Source organism: Girardinichthys multiradiatus, chromosome 14 (genome assembly GCF_021462225.1).
Source record: "Girardinichthys multiradiatus isolate DD_20200921_A chromosome 14, DD_fGirMul_XY1, whole genome shotgun sequence".
NCBI classification, from domain to species: Eukaryota; Metazoa; Chordata; class Actinopteri; order Cyprinodontiformes; family Goodeidae; genus Girardinichthys; species Girardinichthys multiradiatus.
In genome coordinates, this window is record NC_061807.1 from 37,346,177 (window position 1) to 37,365,061 (window position 18,885).

The window sequence follows — 18,885 nt, forward strand, 5'->3', positions numbered from 1 at the left end:
CTGTTTTGTGAAAGAGGCTATTCAGTCAATCAATCCATCTGTCAATTAATTAATCAATCAATAAATCTTTATTTATAGATTGCTTTACACACCCAATTAGACCAAATACTGTACAGATCCATGAAATTAAAGAAATAAAATACATAAAATTAGCAATAATTTGCCATTGATGTTCTAATAGGTACTTCATACTGCTGTTTTACTTGACGAGCTTTCTACAGACCTCATATTAAAAAAATTCAGATTTACAAACTCTCACTGACTATTGTGTCCCTTTGAAAACGTTACACTTATCTTAGGAAAAAATGTTTTGTCCACATTCACATTTCTTGTTTTATCTCTCACCAGGCCAGAAGCCAAAGAAAAGGGGCTAACGGTGCTAATAGACGGCAGACGCTCCCAAGCATCTACTCCTTGCATTTCTGCACTTAAACGCTTCCAGGTGAGGCGAAGGGAAAACAAAATAGTTAAGATAAATGTGCCAAATATTTGCTTGTATGCTTTAATTATCCTGCAGATGGGCTAGTAGCACAAACACGTGTGTTCATGCGTTCCAGGTCTCAGTTCCTGGTGGCCTAGGATCTGTCTTGGTTTTGGTGGAGGAGGAGCAGCAGGAGTCCTTTCCCTTATCTTTGGAAGGGGCAGAGGTGACCTCATCCAGATAGCATGTTTACAATTTATCCTCCAACTCACCATGAAAGAGTATTGTTTTGGTGTTTATTTTTGTTTTCTTTTAAACTGTTTTTATTTCTTGTAGTTGTAAATCTGAAAAACTAAAAATGAATGTGTCTTAATGGTATAATTTAGATTTTTATTTTAAATGAGCAGCAGTTAGCTTGTAGAAAAGTGAATTAATCCTCTAAGAGGAGGAAGGCTTTACGGGTTGAGCAATGGTTCATGTTGCCAGCTATATTCACGTCATCAAGTGTGACTCGAGAGTTCGCTAAGAGTGGAGTAAACGTTTGGATTTTGCAAAAATTTTGGAATATATGTCAAGCTTTAATTTTGATACATTTTCCAGGTGTCATAGTTGTTCAGAAATTATCTGAGCAGACTCAGGCTGATCAGGCGGACTGATACAGCCACTACCCTCGAACAACCTAACTTTACTTCATGTTAAGCTGAGAAAACAGGGACAAACTTAACTACTCTCTCTTGTGAAAATGTAGAGAATTAATATTTTCAAATATATTGCTGTTTCCCACAAATATGAACACTTTAAATTTAAGTATTTTAAAATAGCTAAAATCAGCTAAATAGCTGTTAGTCTTTCACAACCCTTATTCAGTTTTCTACAAACTCATTGCAACATGATGTCTGTTGTACAGCGGGAAGAGAATTATTATTAATAATAACTTCACATCCCAAGTATTCAGATAAAAGGAAATTCAGATTTGTATTAAGTTTACTTTAAAAAAGCACTTATGTAGCACTTATGAGGTGTCAGAATCTTACCTGTACCAGACAGCCGTCTGAACAAACTTAGTTGGAAAAATCAGTGAGTCACTAAGCTGAATTTTTGACATCAAATATTGTTGCTGTTCATGTGGGGTTTTTATTTATTGGCATGGTAGTCCAAGGTCTGGTGATATAAACTAATGCTCCACATGAATCTTGATGCCTCACAGGGGCAGTGGACCAGGAACCCACGTTTTTGAGGGCCGCAAATTCTTTTACTTAGGTTTTGCTAGCATTGTACTTTATGTGGTGATTTCTGCACATCTACTCTTTTCTAGTGCCTGCAAGAATCAAGTTATAACTTGCATCTGTCAGCTCAGATTTTTTTCAAGCACACTTGCTGCGCAAATTTCTCTGTGATATGTTGTTTGTATTACAGCTTAGCAGTATAAAAACTTTGCTTGTGAAAGGGAAACCCCGCCCAAAGTATGTTAACGCTGTTAGGAAAGAACAGTACTCCTGGACTTTCACCTCATTTTTCTACGCTTGTGATATTGTTTGCCAGGAGCCTGCTTGTTTTAAGTTCTCATTATGTCCCGGTCCTAATAATTTATTGCATCGTTATATTCTCTTCCTTTTTTTTCTCAGATCCACGTAGTGAGGGGTACAGGAGTTCTTCAGCAATATGTGGACCGTCAGCAGCTTCCTAAAGAGCTGGATGGAGACTTCAGTCACAGTCACTCAGACTGGCTGGCATTCAGGCTGGTAAAATCCTGCTTTGCCTTTTCTGTTTAAATCAAAGAAAGCTTCTCTGTTGTCACTATTAGAGACACAGATCCGAGGCCTCTGCATTTAGTGAATTTAGTGTGGAATTGAGCAATTATGGGGAAATTGTGGTGGAAAACCTTACCTAAGGTGTCCAAGAATTACTGACAGGCATGTTTTTGTGCCATTTTTGTGAGATTTGATTAAACTTTTTCTGGAGGGATTCCATACTGGCTATGAAAAGTTACAGTGTTTGCAACTTTAAAATGTAAAAAAAGTTCAAGGGCTCTTCAAACTTTTCCCAGGCAATGTATGTGTCATCAAACTCATTAGTTTAGATATATTAATTTTCCTCTTTTTATTTCTCTTATATCAAAACTAATATAGTACGATAAGTAAAACCGTGTATTGACTGATTAAGGTGGGGTAGTTTGCTAAAAACATTAGTGTTCCTCCAGTTTATTGGAAGCAGATAAGGAAGAAGTGAAAAGGCGAGCTAAAGAGAGGAAAGGAAAGTTGAGGAGAACGTGGTTGGGAGGTGTGAACTTCCGATCTGAAGTGGATGACGAGGACTTTTATGTCTTTACCAACATATAGTTCCTGCTCCTTCAACCAAACTGAGCTCACATCAAAGTCACTAATTCCACTTCTGCTCTGCTTATTTCCCAACAGAGGTTGGAGAAACTGACAGAGCGCTGTGAGAGCGCCCTCTCTCTGCTTGGAGAGGCCCTGCAGTCAATGGAGAAGGAGGAGATGCCAAATGACATTAAGGTTTACTGCTGTCCATCTGCTATCAGATGCTTTGTGTCCTTTCTACTTGTTGTGTTAATATTATTATGTCAAAAACAAATGGAACGAGGTCAAATTTGAAAAAAAATATATTCTTCAGGCTGTTCCTCAGAGCATTGACAAACACAGACAGCTCATGGTGAGTGTGCTGGCTGACCAACGCTTAACTGAGCTGCAGCAGAGGGGCGGAGCCTGGCTAGCAGGACTGACTAACTGTTCATCTGGACTGGCACAGAGGTCACCTGACTGCAGGTACCAGACACCTCATTTTACCTGTAGCTTCATATTAACTTGTTTACAACTCTTTTGTTCCATATACAGTGGTTTGTAAAAGTATTCATACCGCTTGAACTTTTCCACATGTTGTCTCATTACAACCATAAACATAAATAGATTTTATTTTGTGTGAAAGACCAACACAAAGTGTTATACAATTGTGAAGTGGAAAGGAAATTATACATGATTTCTGTTTTGTTTTTACAAATAAAAAACCTAAAGGGGCATTATGCAAAAGTATTCAGCCCCTCTGACTCAATACTTAGTGGAACCACCTTTTGCTGCAAATACAGCTACAAGTCTTTTAGGGTATGTCTCTACAAGCTTTGCACATCTAGTGACTGACATTTTTGCCCATTCTTCTTTGCAAAACAGCTCAACCTCAGTCAGATTAGATGAAGAGCGTTTGTGAACAGCAGTTTTCAGATCTTGCCAGAGATTCTCGATTGGGTTTAGGTCTGGACTATGACTGGGCCATTCTAACACATTAATATGTTTTGTATTAAACCGTTCCATTGTAGCCCTGGCTTTATGTTTAGGGTCGTTGTCCTGCTGGAAGGTGAACCTCTGCCCTAGTTTCAAGTCTTTTGCTGATTCCAACAGGTTTTCTTCCAAGATTGCACTTTATTTGGCTCCATCCATCTTTCCATCAACTCTGACCACCTTCCCTGCCCCTGCTAAAGAGAAACACTCCCAGAGCATGATGCTGCCACCTCCATTACTGACAGTGGGGATGGTGTGTTCAGAGTAGGTTTACACTTTACAGTTGTGCCATACTCTTTCCATTTCCAGATGATGGATTGAACAATGGCTCCATAAAATGTTCAAAGCTTGGGAAATCTTTTTATAGCCTAAGCCTGCTTTAAACTTCTCCACAACTTTATCCCTGACCTGTCTGGTGTGTTCCTTGGACTTCATGACGCTGTTAGCTCCCCAATATTTTCTTAACCAACCTCTGAGGCCGTCACAGAGCAGCTGTATTCGTACTGAGATTAGATTATACATAGGTGGGCTCTATGTAGTCATTAGCAATCATCAGGCAAAAGTGTTTGAAATCATGTATAATTTTCTTTCCACTTCACAATTGTATAACACTTTGAGTTGGTCTTTCACATAAAATTCCACTAAAACATATTTGTTTGTGGTTGTAATGTAGCTATATGTGGAAACGTTCAAGGGGTATGAATACTTTTGAAAGCCATTATACAGTACAAAACGGTGAAAGGTTTTTGAACTACCTTTTGCTGTAATTACAGTTCAAGCCTTTTGTTGTATGCCTTTATCAGCTTTGCCTATGTAGAAACTTAAATGTTTGCACATTCTTTTTTAGTTCAGTCAGTATGAAGAAAACCTGGGAGGTGGAAAATTAACACTGCACCTCAGCCTAAAAACACCATCACCACCTTGACACATTGTGGTGGCAGCATAATCCTGTGGGAATGTTGTTCTTCTGCAGGAACAGGGAAGATCATGGGGAGATGAATAGAGCTAAATATAGAGCAATCCTGGAAGAAAGCTATTTCAGTGGAATGGTTTTCATAAAAGCATATCCATGTGTTAGAATGGCCCAGTCAAAGGCCAGACCTAAGTCCAACTGTGAGTCTGTGGCAAGACTTGAAAATTGATCTTCACAGAATCTATTCATTCAATCAGGGTAAGCTTTAGAATCAGGAATCTTTATTGTCATTATTTATACCCATAAGGAAATTGTTTGTCGAGACACCGCTCAGAATGCACATAGATAAAAGAAACACACATCAGGAGGAGAATTGGAGCACTTATGGCAGCTGAAACCATCTCTGAAGTATTTACATGATGATGTGGTATGACGTTTTTACATAAAGGACAGCTCATGCTAGAGCAGCCTATGAACGGACATCGGTCATGAAATGAACTATTGAGTGTCTGCAGGGGGGCGATGGCCTTCACAACTCCGGGAAAGAAAGTGTATTTAAGTCTGTTTGTTTTAGATTTAATGCAGCTGAACCGCCGTAGCTTTAGCTATTTAATGAATATAATGGGCAAAGAATTTCAGTCTCTGCACCTGTAACTGCAGTGAAAGATGATCGTCTGTCTGCAGTCGACAGAATACAAACACATGCCACACTTTATTTGTGAAAACATTTCTTTCCCCTTCACAACTCTGCCCCTTTGCACATAGTTTGCATTTTCTTGCATGTATGGGTTCTCTGGCTTCCTGATGGAGATAGGCACCATTCACCCAAAACCATGCACTTGCAAGTGGGTGTAGATGATGGGTGTATTGATAACAAAACATGAAAAAGTGTAAGGGGTGTGAATACTTTTACTTGAGGCATATGGATTCTAAATTCTGTGGACATCTGTGCAAAGTACAGGATGTCTATAGCACATTTGCATATTTAGTTTTGATCGTGCACTGCAGGTTTTTGACAGTCTATCAGACATGACACCAGGTCTTTTGACTATATTTACATCTTGTCGGGTCTTTAACCACATGTTATCGCAGACTATCCCTAAAATAACAGGCAGATAAATATTGTTTGTTAGTGTTGTCACTGCCACTCAGCTAATGATGTATCCCCCCTCCTACGTTCTGAAAGTGGTTAGTGGTTCAGCCGCAACGTCTCACTACCCCCACACACACAGTTTCAGCACACTCAGAATACCAAGAGTTTATCAGGAAGTACCGATTCCGAGTCAGACTTTTTAAACTTTTTATTTTAGTATCTGCGATTGGTTGTACATGTTGTTAATTCATGAGTGCAGTGCTGTGAAAAGTATTTGCCCCCCTACAGATTTCTTCTGTTTCTGAAACATAAATGTTTCAGATCGTTAGACATGAAGAGCAACCAAAGCTATCCAAACCAACCTGGCTCTATTTGAAAAATTAACCAACCCCTCTTGTTAAATCATGAATTAACAGTAATTAACTAAATTTTTCAGAAAGTCACGTTCAATTTCTTTAGTCAAAAACAGTCCTGATTACTTCCAGGCCTGTAGAATCAAAAAATCACTTAAATGGAACCTAGCTGACATCATGAAGTAGGCTTGAAATTTTAAATAGCAGCTAATCATGTCGGATCTAAAGGAATTCAAGAACAGAGAAGGAAAAGAAAGTTATAAAGCTATTTATAAGGCTTTGGGTCGATAACTTGCGGAGAGCGCTATAAACCAATAGGGAAATCATGAAAAATTGCTGAAACTTCCAAACAGCAGAACAATGGTCCAAAAACACAACAGCAAGTCCACCTATGAACGGCTTCAACAACAAAATAAAGGCTTTGGAGTGGCCTAGTCAAAGTCCAGAGTCCATGCTGTGGCATGACCTTAAGCATTCCATGGCTGATTTCAAACAATTCTGCATAGAAGGGGAGTCTAACTTTTCTTCAAAGCGATGAGAATTAGCCAGTATTCACAAACACTTGACTACGGTTGTTGCTGCAAAAGGTGGCACAACTGGTGTTGATTTTAGGAGGCAGGTCGGTGTGAACAGCTTTTGTTCCCCCTAAAAAGTGAAATCATTAATTGAAAATTGTTATTTTTTTGCATTTACTCAGCTTATCTTAGTCTGATAATAAAATCTGTTTGAAAATGTGAAACATTTAGATGTGACAAAAAAAGAGCTGATTCCTTGTTCACATCAAAGCACTATAGTCTGCTAATTTGTTGTGGATACAGAAGCTGCAAGTCCTCTGTTTCAAAATAGTTGCCTGAACGTATCATCCTTTTTTCAGTAACCGCAGCAAAATGCTCGTAGCTGCTGCATTTTCCTTCCTAATTGTAAAGCTCCGTTCAGGTTTAAGATTTATAATGAGGCTGCATATATAGAAAATCAGACACAATATTGATACTTTTTCAATTATAGCAAAGTAATGACAAACACAACAGCTCTATTTGACCCACCCATTTGACTAGTTTGGTCTTAAGTGGCACACTGTTTTCCCATTGAATGGCTCCTGTTTGCCTGAAGCATTGATTGGTCAAGATAAATTGGGTTTAAAAACTAGTTGCTGGTAAAACCCACAAAAGTTGTGACAAAAATGAAAAGCTGAAAATAAGGAAGCTGTTTGAAGAAAAATAAGAAGAATATTCTGGTCTTTGCTTCTGCAGGGCTGCTCTCGCTGCCACATCTAAACTCTACGACAGCGTAGACGATGCCCTCCATCAGCTCGTTCGGGTTTCCAACCGGAGAGGTTGTGATCTGGAAGCACTGGGACGACTGGCAGGACTGGTGGACAAACTGGAAAAGGTGTGTGAATATATATGTCTGTTTTTTTATTTTGGTAAAGAAACAAATATTTGAAAGGTCATATTAACATATTAAGATGCATCAACAAGGAAATAATATATTGCAAACTGTTTAAATTTAGGTTTTTACAGCTCTTAACCCTTGTTGTTACTTCCCTGTTTTGCTCCTAAAATGGACTTGATGGAAACTCCCAGACTTATTTCTACTTCTCAGATTTTCTTCCTCACTTCCTCTCAACACCAGAGCCAGCCTAATGTTGCTTGCAATGAGACAAAACAATAAAGTAAATACTTCACCAATAGCAACAGGCTCACTTCCTCTCTCATGCATCTTCAGGCATCTTCTCCTGTGATTTCATGTTGTGTACAGTGACTCATGTCCTCGTCTCCCCCCTCTTCCTGTCTCTGCTGGCCTTCAACCCACAGTGTGACAAAGAGATTGAGCAAGTGCAGTCCCAGCTGGAGGAATACAAGGACCCTCCTCTATCTCTCAGCAGGCTCTCTCTGAAACAACAGAAGTTCAGGACGTTCAGAGAAACAGCCAATGTGAGTGACACAAACACATTTGTTAGTGGGTCTGCAGTTGTTTCATACAGTTAATAATCAAACACATCAGACATTATAAGAGCTCACAGTGGGAATCAGATCCAGTCAACTGATCTGATGGGATCTGTCTGTGTGAAGCCTAGTCCACAGAGACGCCACATGCCTATAGGATTTATTGCTAACAGCCTGATACCAGAAATCCAGAGAAAGTTTTAAAACTGCATTTCTTTGTTTTCAAAAATCGAGTAAAGGTTTTACAAATTACAAGCTGTGTAAAAAAGAATCTGTAATCGGTGTAGAAAAAATCTTTTTAATTTTCCTTTGGGATTATTACAGCTTTACTAAAATAAATTTAATTGAATTTTGTTCCAAATTTCTAGAGTTCACCTTTAGAAGCTTCTACGGTTGATTGAACCTTTTTCCACAGAGGGTCTCCCTAATGGGTTTCCTGGCCTCTTTTAGGAGCTGCACAGTGAGACTTTGTCAGTGCTCAGCGATTTGGAGGGCTGGTGCGAGCTGAACTGGGCTGGTCTCAGCAACATCCAGATCCGCCTTCCCCTTGTAAGGGAGAAGCTGAGAGACATGTCCCACTGTCTGTCAGACTGCTGGACCACTCTGGACAACACACAGAGGCTCCTGTCCACATTGACAGAGGTAATGCAGTGCAAAGTTGCAAATTCGCAGTTCAGAAATCACTTAGTTTTCAATCTTATTTTATTCTCCTGTATTCCGTGCAGGCGACCCAGTGGTGCGATGCAGTCTCTTCTACCCCCTCCTCACCCACTACCTCTTCTTCCACCTGCCCTCTTGCGTCCCTCCCTCCAATCCCACCTTCTCGTTTCCAGGATGCACGGTCCTTAGCCCTAGAACTTGGAGGCGGGGCACTCCTCGATCTATGGACCCAGACAGTAGAGCGCTACCAGCGGACTGTAGCACAAGTCAAACCCCGATTACTCCACTCTGAAAGGACACAGAATCAAAGCCAAGGGAAGCCCAAAATGCCCTCCGGCAGCAACTTTTGGGACGTGGTGGGGCCTGACGGAGAGGGCGACTGGGGGTTTGGAGCTACAGGAGGGGAAGGGGGATTACAGTCTTGGGGGTCCCTGGCGTCACTGTTCAGACCACAAACCTGCTCCACATTGAAGATAGGGGAGGATAAAGGGAACAAGAAAGAAGGTACAGGGGGAGGAAATGGAGGTGGAGCAGGAGGAGCTGGTGGAGGGAATTTCCTGCAGAATCTTCTGAATCCTGTAAAGAAAAGTGTGAGTTATTTTGGTTTTGTCTTAAAATCTACTATTCTCCTTTTGAACTTGGTGCTCTGTACAATATTTTCTTAAAATCATTTCATGCACCTTACCCAGAATACTTTAATACATTTTGTCCAGTCACAATTTTTTTAAATTGAGATTTTATAGGACAGATCAGCACACAGTGTTGCATAATTCTGAAGTTCAAACCAAACAATTCTTGATTTTTTTAATGAAACTCTGAAAACTGTGGATTGCACTGCATTTTACCCCCCTAACCGGGTAAGTAGCTTGTTGAGCCACCTTTTGCTTCATCCACAAACTTTTTAACGCTCGTGCTTTTTTAGATTGGATGGAGAGTGTCTGCAACTATCAATCTTTAGGTCTTTCAACAGATTCTCAGTTGGATTTAGGTTTGGACTTTGATTGAGCCACACTAACACATGGCTGTGCTTAGATGTAAACCATTCCCTTGCAGCTCTGGCTGCATGTTTCATACTGCTGGAAGGTGTACTTCTACTCCAAACTCATGTCTTTTTCAGGATCTAACAGGTTTTCTGAGAGGATGTTTTTGTGCCAAGAAAATGTGTCCCACACCATTACACCACCACCACCAGCCTGAACCGTTGGTACAAGGCAGGATGGATCCATGCTTTCATGTTGTTGACACCAAATTCTGACCCTACCATCCGAATGTCGCAGCAGAAATCAAGACTCATCAGACCAGGCAACGTTTTTCCAATTTTCTATTGTCCAGTTTTGGTGAGCCTGTGCGAATTGTAGCCTCAGTTTCCTGTTCTTAGCTGACAGGAGTGGCACCCGGTGTGGTCTTCTGCTGCTGTAGCCCATCCGCCTCAAGGTTCGACGTGTTATGTGTTCAGAGATGCTCTTCTGCATGCCTTGGTTGTAACTTGTGGTTATTTGAGTTACTGTTGCCTTTCTATCAGCTCGAACCAGTCTTGCCATTCTCCTCTGACCTCTGGCATCAACAAGGCATTTGCGCCCACAGAACTGCCAAACACTGCATATTTTCTCTTTTTTGGACCATTCTCTGTAAACCCTAGAGATGGCAGTGCATGAAAATCCCAGTAGATCAGCAGTTTCTGAAATACTAAGACCAGCCTATCTGGCACCAACAACCATGCCACATTCAAAGTCACTTAAATCACCTTTCTTCCCCATTCTGATGCTCGGTTTGAACTGCAGCAGATCGTCTTCACCATGTCTACATGCCTAAATGCATTGAATTGCTGCCATGTGATTGGCTGATTAGAAATTTGCGTTAACGAGCAGTTGGACAGGTGTACTTAATAAAGTGCCCAGTGAGTGTAGACCAAAACATTTAATTTTTGTTTTATCTGACTTGAGCACCTGTGACCTGTCCAGGGTGTACACCACCTCCCGCCTATGGACTGCTGGAGATAGGCACCAGCTTCCCTGCGACCCACTATGGAAGAAGCAGTAGAAAATGACTGACTGACTGACTGACTACTGGAGCACCTTCTTCCACGAGTTTACTGCCCCCTACAGGGTTTTTAGCAACTTGTTTATGGGATTCCTCTGGGTTCCTTTAAACAGGAACTTTCTTTTTACTACTAAAAGCCAGAGTTTTGGAGTGCAGGACTAATAGTTGTCTCATGGAGAATTCTCCCACCTGAGCTACGGATCTCTGCAGCTCCTTAATAATGCTCCTGGAGTACAAATATGGTCTTCTTATCCTACCTAACCACGTCCTACCCCGTGGTTTCTGGGACCCTACACGGTATTGTACATGTCATCTATATGGAGAACAGGATTCCAGTGGCTTTATTCATCAACAACTTTCTTTTTTTCCACTCTTCTACAAAAGTCCAATGTGTGAACTGCATGACAAACAGTTGACCTGTCAATACATTCTCCCACCTAGCTCTTGGCAGCTGCTCAAGAATTACCATGTGCCTTTTGGCAGCTTTTTCAGATTTACGCTGTTACTGCCCAGTCTGAGATTGTAGCCATGTCTTGATGGGTTTGCAGTTGTGCTATGTCCTTTCCTTTTCAAATTTTGGGTTGTGAGAGTTTGAAAGTTTGGGAAAGTTTCCCCCTTGACCTGCCTGAGAAAGCAATTTATATCAGGCCACTCTCATCTATTTGCAAACCATGTATCCTTTTCCATCTACCGCACACTCATGCACTACTTTGTGTTGGTTTGTCACATAAGATCCAATTAAGTCTTGTTGTAATATGATGAACTTTGGGAAAGCTCAAGAGGAATGAATAATTTTGTAAGTTGCTTCATAACAGGTTACAAACTACATTCTCAGTTTCGACATCTAAATTATCTTACAGCCCACAGAGGCCCCGCTCCCTGCGAAGCCTCCCAGGAAGCGCCACCCCAGCTTTGACCTCCAGGCACTCCTGGCCCCCCGCAAAGGCGCCGCCACCCCAAAACCAGAGTCTCCCGTTGGTGGGACGAGCCGTAACTCGCCCATGTCTTGGCTGGGGCGAAAGAATTTAGCCGACCCTGTCGTTGCCACCAGCCTGGCTGCAGCTATGCCTGGGTGGGGTGTTGGAGGAGGAGGTGGAGGAGGAGTGTTGATCCGAGGTGTAGAGGTCAGCAGCAAAGAAGTGGTGGATCACACAGGGTCGCCGCGGCAACACGTCCTGCTAGGGAGGACAGAGAGGGACATGGGGGCAGACAGAACTGGGTCAACAGCACAGAGGTATGTGGCATTCTATCCTGTTTTTCTTCTGTAAATTGTTTTTGAAAATATGGAAATTTGACAGAGTGCATAAGAAGCAGCACTTGGCCTAAAACTCCCACAACCAACACACTGAATAAATTACATTAGATTAAGCGAGACTGAGATGAAAAAGAAAAGCGATGCATCATTTTAGGGATCAATCAGCATGCAATCTCTGATCATTTTTTTTCATCATCATCTCTTTGATCTCTGTCCACTGCCTGCTGCTAGCTTCCTTGCAACCTCTCTGCTTTCTTTCATGATATTTCTCATTTAAAAAAATGAGCCAATTTATTTTCTTATTCGCATTAACATTTACTGATTCCTGTTCCCGCTTTCCCGTTCATCCCGCAGTAAACTGTACCTGCTCTGGTGTAGGATGCTGAGCTCAGAGAGACAGTATGTAGCTGTCCTGAAAGGAGTTGAAGAAACATACCTCCCACTACTGGAGCTCTCTGACACCCAAGCATCCATCAGGGGGAAGGGAGAGTTGCTCTTCCCTAACTGGGGCAGCCTCAGTGCCTTTCACTCGCAGAATCTGCTCCCTGCCATGGAGGGAGCTCTTGTGCAGAGTTTGTTGCAGCAGGACTGCTTCAGCAAATATGTAAGTTCCAAAATCTGCTAGAATGTCTTACTGTCACTACCTACTGTATGTTAGAAATTCAAACTTTTAAGAATTAATAAGCTTTATTAAAAGGATAGTTTACAGTTTCTGAATATGGAGAAACTGACAGAAAAACCACTCCCCTGATGAAGCGCATTCTGTAAAAATAAAACAAAAAAATACTTTTCAAGTAATTTATTAGAACCAGTTTTTTTCACATACGGAGTAAATGTTTCACAAAACAAAGGTAATATTTAAAACCTATCATTAATTGTATTTTCTCAAAATAAAGTGCTCTTAAATTTTAAAATTGTGTTTTAAACAATTTCTGTTTAATGTTAAAAACATAGGCTAGCTTAAATATTTATGACTGAATGAGAGGTATAGATATGTGGTCCAGAAATCTTAAAGGCACAGAAAGAGACCTTTTAATTTAGCACTGAAATGTGACCTTTACATCAGATACCATCTTCAGCGTCATTTTCCTACAGCTGTTACACTGTAAACACCACAGGGGTGACCATGCCCCATTAACTGGTCTTAGAACCCCCAAAGAAAAACAGTTATTTAGGTCCAAATAACAAAGTATGTGTTTTTTTAGATTCAACTTTACATTCTACCTTGTGTTGCCCCCATGGGTGTGTTGCCCAGGGTGGAGACATATACGCTATATCAAAAAAAAACACCTCTGATTTTAGGCGTTTAAAGTAAATGCAGCATTAGTTGGTTTTAAAGCTCTAGATGTAGACTATTTTTTTTTTTCCTTTACTGAACGCTATCTAATATAATGCTCATTAGAGGCCCCACTTTAGCTAGCAGCCATCCTAGATGTAATTGCTAGTCTTTTCTATGTTACAGTTCCTCGTTGGTAGTCCAAACTCAGTTAATCTATAAGGCACCGACTAATATGTACTTAATCCCACCGCTTCAACAGCAGTACAGTAAACTTTCATTTTAATAAAGGTTACATGTGAAAATGTGAATACAGACACATCACACTAAAGTTTTGTAATACTGACCCAAATAGTGATTAATAAACTTAGAAAGATAAATATTTAAAGACACAGCTGGAGAAAAAAATAATTGGTGACGGGACAAAAACCAGAGCTAGCTAAAGCCATTCTGAGGTTTAGCTAGCTAAAAATGTCTAACATTAATGAAATTATAACCTATAACTTTTCTAAGCTTACTTTAAGAAATTTGATCTAGTTGACATTAGGTTTTCTGTAAACTGTATTGCTTAACTTGTGTTTCTTTGAACGAAAGCTAACATAAACCAAACCTGTAATCTTTATTTTTTCCTCCTATGCATCCAAAGCGGGAGGAATTTATCCAGTATTCCCACTACATCCGCTCTAAACCAGACATGGATTCAATGCTGGTCACACAGGCTGCTGAGTTTTTTAAGGTAGGAATCCCTACATTTCTCCTGGTAATTTAAACAGCTGTATGTAAAAGCCCAGTTCTGCTTCCATAGATATATTAGCAAGAGATTCACAGTTTGTTTTAATGGATTTTACCAACATACTATTAACTCATTAAAAAATAATTATTTAACCATAAAAAAGGGGAAAGTTTTGGTTTAAAATTAACTAAAGCTTGTTGTTGTTTTCAACAATTTGTTTTCAAAAGACAATGCAAGACTATCAGTCCAAGTAATTTTTTTGAGCTCAAGCACAAACCAGCTTTATTTGTCAGTTGCAGCAATTAAGCTGTATACAGTGATGTTAATTATCTGGTCAGTATAAGACCAGAAAAACCAATTAAAGGCAGATTATAGAGAAAGTAATTTGAGCATCCAAGATACAATTAACTAAAACTAATCCATCAACAGCATGATGAGATTACCAAGACAACTTTACACGAAGAGATCAAAGAGCCTGAGATCTCCGAGTGCGCTAAAGATGTGCTCACAGACAGATCACCACCAGGTGGCAGCATCCACTCATGATGTCACAACCTGCCACTCTTACAGCAGCTTGCACACATGGCAGATAATGGGAACAGGCAGGTCTATGGTTATGGTAATGACTGTGGAATGGCATGACGGTGATGATTGTAATGGCAGTGAAAACAGGAGCAGTATGGCTAGTTTTGCAGTATACAGCACTCGGTCTTGGCTCAGGTTGAAGAAACAAAAAGGAGGTCTAACAAGAAAGTCGAGCTACTTCTAGCTTATCAGACTAAAGTGGCTTTTCCACTTTGTTCAATTTTGCAATAAGTTTCACATCAAACACTATTAGTAATGGATTGCAAACCAATTCTGTCCTCAGATAAAAGAGAATTTAGAATGTGTACTGCTAAAAAATGGCTTTCTGTAGGTTTATAAAGTAGTGCCACCATCAGCTACCATGACATTTTTTAGATTGGATTTGACTACAGATTACTAGCTGAGCAGCTAGCTTAATCCTTCAGGGAAAATAATTTATTTTCTCATTACTGAAGTTGTTCAGAGAGCTGTTAAGACTGTTAAAACTTCTAATTGCCTTAAAAAAAAATGTCCGATGTCAAGCATTCAATCATTGTCACATTCACATTGGGCGGTTATTTACAGAGAAGCCAATGATTGTTTTTACAGGAAATGGAGGCAGGAGGCCGCGGGCAACCAATGTTCTTCCAATGTGAAACATGTTCTAGAAGCAAAGTGAAGTAGCTGTCTGATGTTAAAGCGGTGTAAAAATTTGGCTTTTTGAGATTAGGCTTGTTTTAAGACAGTAGATGCTGTTAGTTTCAGCCTCCAGGACCTGCTGACCTGGACTTTTACTAAATTAAGACTCTATGAGTTTTCCACTGCAAATATAATATGAACTGCTTATAAGTTTCTAGCAGAACCTTACTTCAGAAATACTAAACTATCTCTTTAAGTCCTACAATTTGCATGACTAGATCTTCATGAATTGCATTTTTAACTCATCCCAGTAGTCCCCAATCAGACTGCTATCTTGGAAAGTTTCAGGCTAAAACTTGAACTCTTTCATTTGTTCATTGAAATGTTCCTGAGCAGTTTCTGTTAAGCGCAAGCAGACATTATACTGTCAGCGAATATTTTTGCGACGGAGAGCCGTTTGATCTGTAGAAAGTGACACCCACACACCAGAAAGATTTTTTAATGTGAAACCAAAGGACAGACATAGCTGGCACTCACTCTGCTTCTACATTTCGGCTTTTGTCAACCTCTGCATACTCTGTCATTCTTCCCTTCTAAAGTCCAAACTCCCCCAGGCCTCCCCCCTCTCCCCCCTGTCTTTCCCTTACTGCCTGCAGGCTCCCATTCAAAGGCTGGAGCAGTACTGCGAGGCCCTGGAGGAGTTGGGGGGGTTAAATCTGGCCTCAGACTCCGCCCTCTCCGTTCTGAGACACGCCCAGAGGCACGGCGAGGACCTCAGGGCCAGTGACCTCATCGTCGGTTGTCCGGTGAGAGCGCCTGTCCCACTTTATATGTCTGCAACTGTCAAGTCCCACTTTCTTTTCTTAGATGGAAAAACCTAAATAATTTTGATGAGGTCAGGCCAGGGGGAGGGAGGGAGGGAGGGAGGGAGGGAGGAGAATGTTTTCATTTTAGTTTTTATTCGTTTTTACTCATCAACTAAGAGATGTAATTATTAGGTGCACAAGGTTTACATAAAATATTCATATCCTTTCAACTTTTTCTTATATTAAGACAGTAGACTTAAAAACTGCAACATATTATACAGATCTTTTTTGTTTGACAAAAAGAACCACACAACTGTAAAACTGGAGGGAGACTGATATTTGATTACACTATTTTTACAAAGAAAAATCTGAAAAGTGTGGCATCAGTTTTTATTCAGCCTCCATAAATCAGCACTTAGTAGAAGCACATTTTGTTGCAATTACAGCTGCAGTTTCAAGTATGCTCGGATCTAACCCATTGGATGTTTAGTAGTGTTGCTCTGTTGGAAGGTGAACCTTCACCCCAGTCTAAAGTCTTTTCCAGCTTTTACCTGCCTTTCTTCCAAGATTGCCCTGTATTTAGCTTCATCCTGCTTCCCATCAACTCTGACCATCTTCCTTGTTCTAAAGACAGATGTATGCAATGGATTTTATTCACTGGTAACAGAGTAAAGAAGGCAGAATACAAACGAACACCACATTTTTCAGATTTTTCATTTTTGGAAATTAAAAGAGGAAACATTTCCTTCCACACTACATTGTGTTGGTTTGTCAAATAAAATCCCAGTGAAATACATTGAAGTTTGAGGATGTAACATCATCAGGACAGGTTCAAGATGTAGGAGGCACTGGAGTGCTAACGAATCCTACTAAAGATCTGAAAACTGCTATTTAAAATCTTTTGTGAAAACATGTTTTTTCTCATAAAAATAGTTAAGTACTTATTCAAAGTCTTTTGAAACATAGGTTCATCTTATCTTACTGAACATATTACCCCACTTGTGACATGTACAAATGGAGGAAAATGGGACTGAGCAAAATAAAAAAGAGCAAAGATATTATTTTTCTATTCAGACCAAAGAAATTGTTTCGCCTCGTGAAATCATTTTGAATTTTCTGAGCTTATTTAGGATTTGTAAGAAATACTTTGACAAAAACATCTCTTGACCTTCACATTGTTAGTCTAACGCAGGAGTATCGTTCAGAGACAGTCATGATAAGGGTTGAACACCCACACACAAACACACACACACACAGAAAATCACAACGTATATATGAGGGGAGAGATTAGGAGTGCACAAACACTTCCACTGAGCCACTTCACATCGACAGCTCTCCACGCAAAAAGCGATTGTAAGTGCAGGTGAGCGTGTCTTTCAGTGGGCGTGTGTGTGGGTGCTCATGATGTATGTGAAGCCTCACTTGTATGATGACCCCCTCACCTCTTCAGGGTTTTAAAAATAAAGCTGCGTACCGGTGAATCGCTGTATCTCTTTATTCTACTTCAGCAGGAAAATGTTTGTGTTGCTTTCGATGTCTGTTTGTGCTTTTTTAAGCCTGGTATCTCGTCCCTGAAGGAGCACTATACAATTTCTGACTTTTATGAGTGCCTGTCTGCCTTTGTTATGAGTCCCAACAGTACAAAAAAGTCTCAGCCCTGTAATTGACGCGAACAATGAAGTCACATATTTGCAAAAAGACGTGACTCATCTGGCCAATTAGAGCAAAGATCCAACAGATAAAAAAGCGTCCATGCGAAGGCAGCGTATGCAACAATAGAAGGCAGTGGAACAATAATACTGCTTTGTCTTTTTCTCTATTGGACTGCGAACAAGGCATTTCAATCTTTACAGATTAAATGTTTTTTGGACACAAAACTAGAGAATTTGGTAGCTGGAGCCGGGCTGGTCACTAGGGTGTGATTAAGCTGTCAAAGAAAATGACTTTTGTTTATATCTAGTTAATATAAAATGCAACAGCAACTTCATTCAGCCCCTTAAATATGTGCTAAAGTGATCAGTTTCCAGTTTGAAGGTAGTTTTTAAAAGTTACAGTTTCAAAACTACAAAAATGTTGCCTTTTCAATGGGATGCTTGAGAAAATACCATAGTGGCTGGAGTTTTCTTCAGGTTTGTTGAGGTTAGGGTAATGTGAGTCTGCCCCTCCCACATATGGAAGCAAACCGATACCATATTTCAAATGAAAAAGTATTTCCAAAAATGCTTTTTCATTTTAAGAATGTGGCTGCATTGTTTGACTCATAAATGAAATTAGTAATCAATAATCCTATTTGCATTTTAATTTTCTTCTTCAAGACTGCTCATTCTTTCACTTAATTAAAATGAAAAAGAAAAAGACATTTGAGATTTATTTTTCAAAATATGCCTCAGCAAATAGATACCAAAATTCAATTTGAAATGTAAAATTTGAAAATGAATAAGCATTTCCAGAAATGCTTTTTCATTTTAAGAATGTGGCTGCATTATTTGACCCATAAATAAAATTAGTAATCAATCATCCTATTTGCATTTGCATTTTCTTCTTCACGACTGCACATTTTATGCCATAATCAAAAAGAAAACAAAGCAGACATTGCTTTTTCGTTTTCGTGGTCTGCCCGCAAAGTACTGCCCAGAACTCGAAAACGAAAAAGCATTCCGAGCGGCGGGCGCAGCAGAGTGACGTCAGCAGCCGCTCTTCCTCAGCTCCCTGCTGACCGAGCTACCCATCTTGTTCAGTAGGGGGCGCTGTGCACGTCTGCATTGCATTACATTGCAAACGTGCCGAGAAACTGATTGAATTGCAGCAGGGCCGAGCTCATTTTGTGGCAGGCAGAACTGGCAGTTCCGGTGGCAGGCTGTGGCATCCTTTTGGCAGCCTTATGGCCTGGGACATC

At 40.2% G+C, this 18,885-nt stretch overlaps 1 protein-coding gene across 2 annotated transcripts in view; it reads left to right on the top strand.

Annotated features, from left to right (window-relative positions):
- The window catches only part of arhgef40 (Rho guanine nucleotide exchange factor (GEF) 40), a 60,115-nt gene that overhangs the window by 22,034 nt on the left and 19,196 nt on the right, over positions 1-18,885 (top strand). For both annotated transcript variants that reach the window (XM_047385596.1, XM_047385595.1), the window contains exons 9-21: positions 349-442; positions 558-647; positions 2,047-2,163; positions 2,836-2,934; positions 3,053-3,204; positions 7,321-7,459; positions 7,885-8,004; positions 8,467-8,658; positions 8,742-9,266; positions 11,577-11,950; positions 12,326-12,575; positions 13,894-13,983; positions 15,783-15,989. In XM_047385596.1, coding sequence (XP_047241552.1) covers positions 349-442; positions 558-647; positions 2,047-2,163; positions 2,836-2,934; positions 3,053-3,204; positions 7,321-7,459; positions 7,885-8,004; positions 8,467-8,658; positions 8,742-9,266; positions 11,577-11,950; positions 12,326-12,575; positions 13,894-13,983; positions 15,783-15,989 — 2,449 coding nt within the window. The remainder of the gene's footprint in view (positions 1-348; positions 443-557; positions 648-2,046; positions 2,164-2,835; positions 2,935-3,052; positions 3,205-7,320; positions 7,460-7,884; positions 8,005-8,466; positions 8,659-8,741; positions 9,267-11,576; positions 11,951-12,325; positions 12,576-13,893; positions 13,984-15,782; positions 15,990-18,885) is intronic.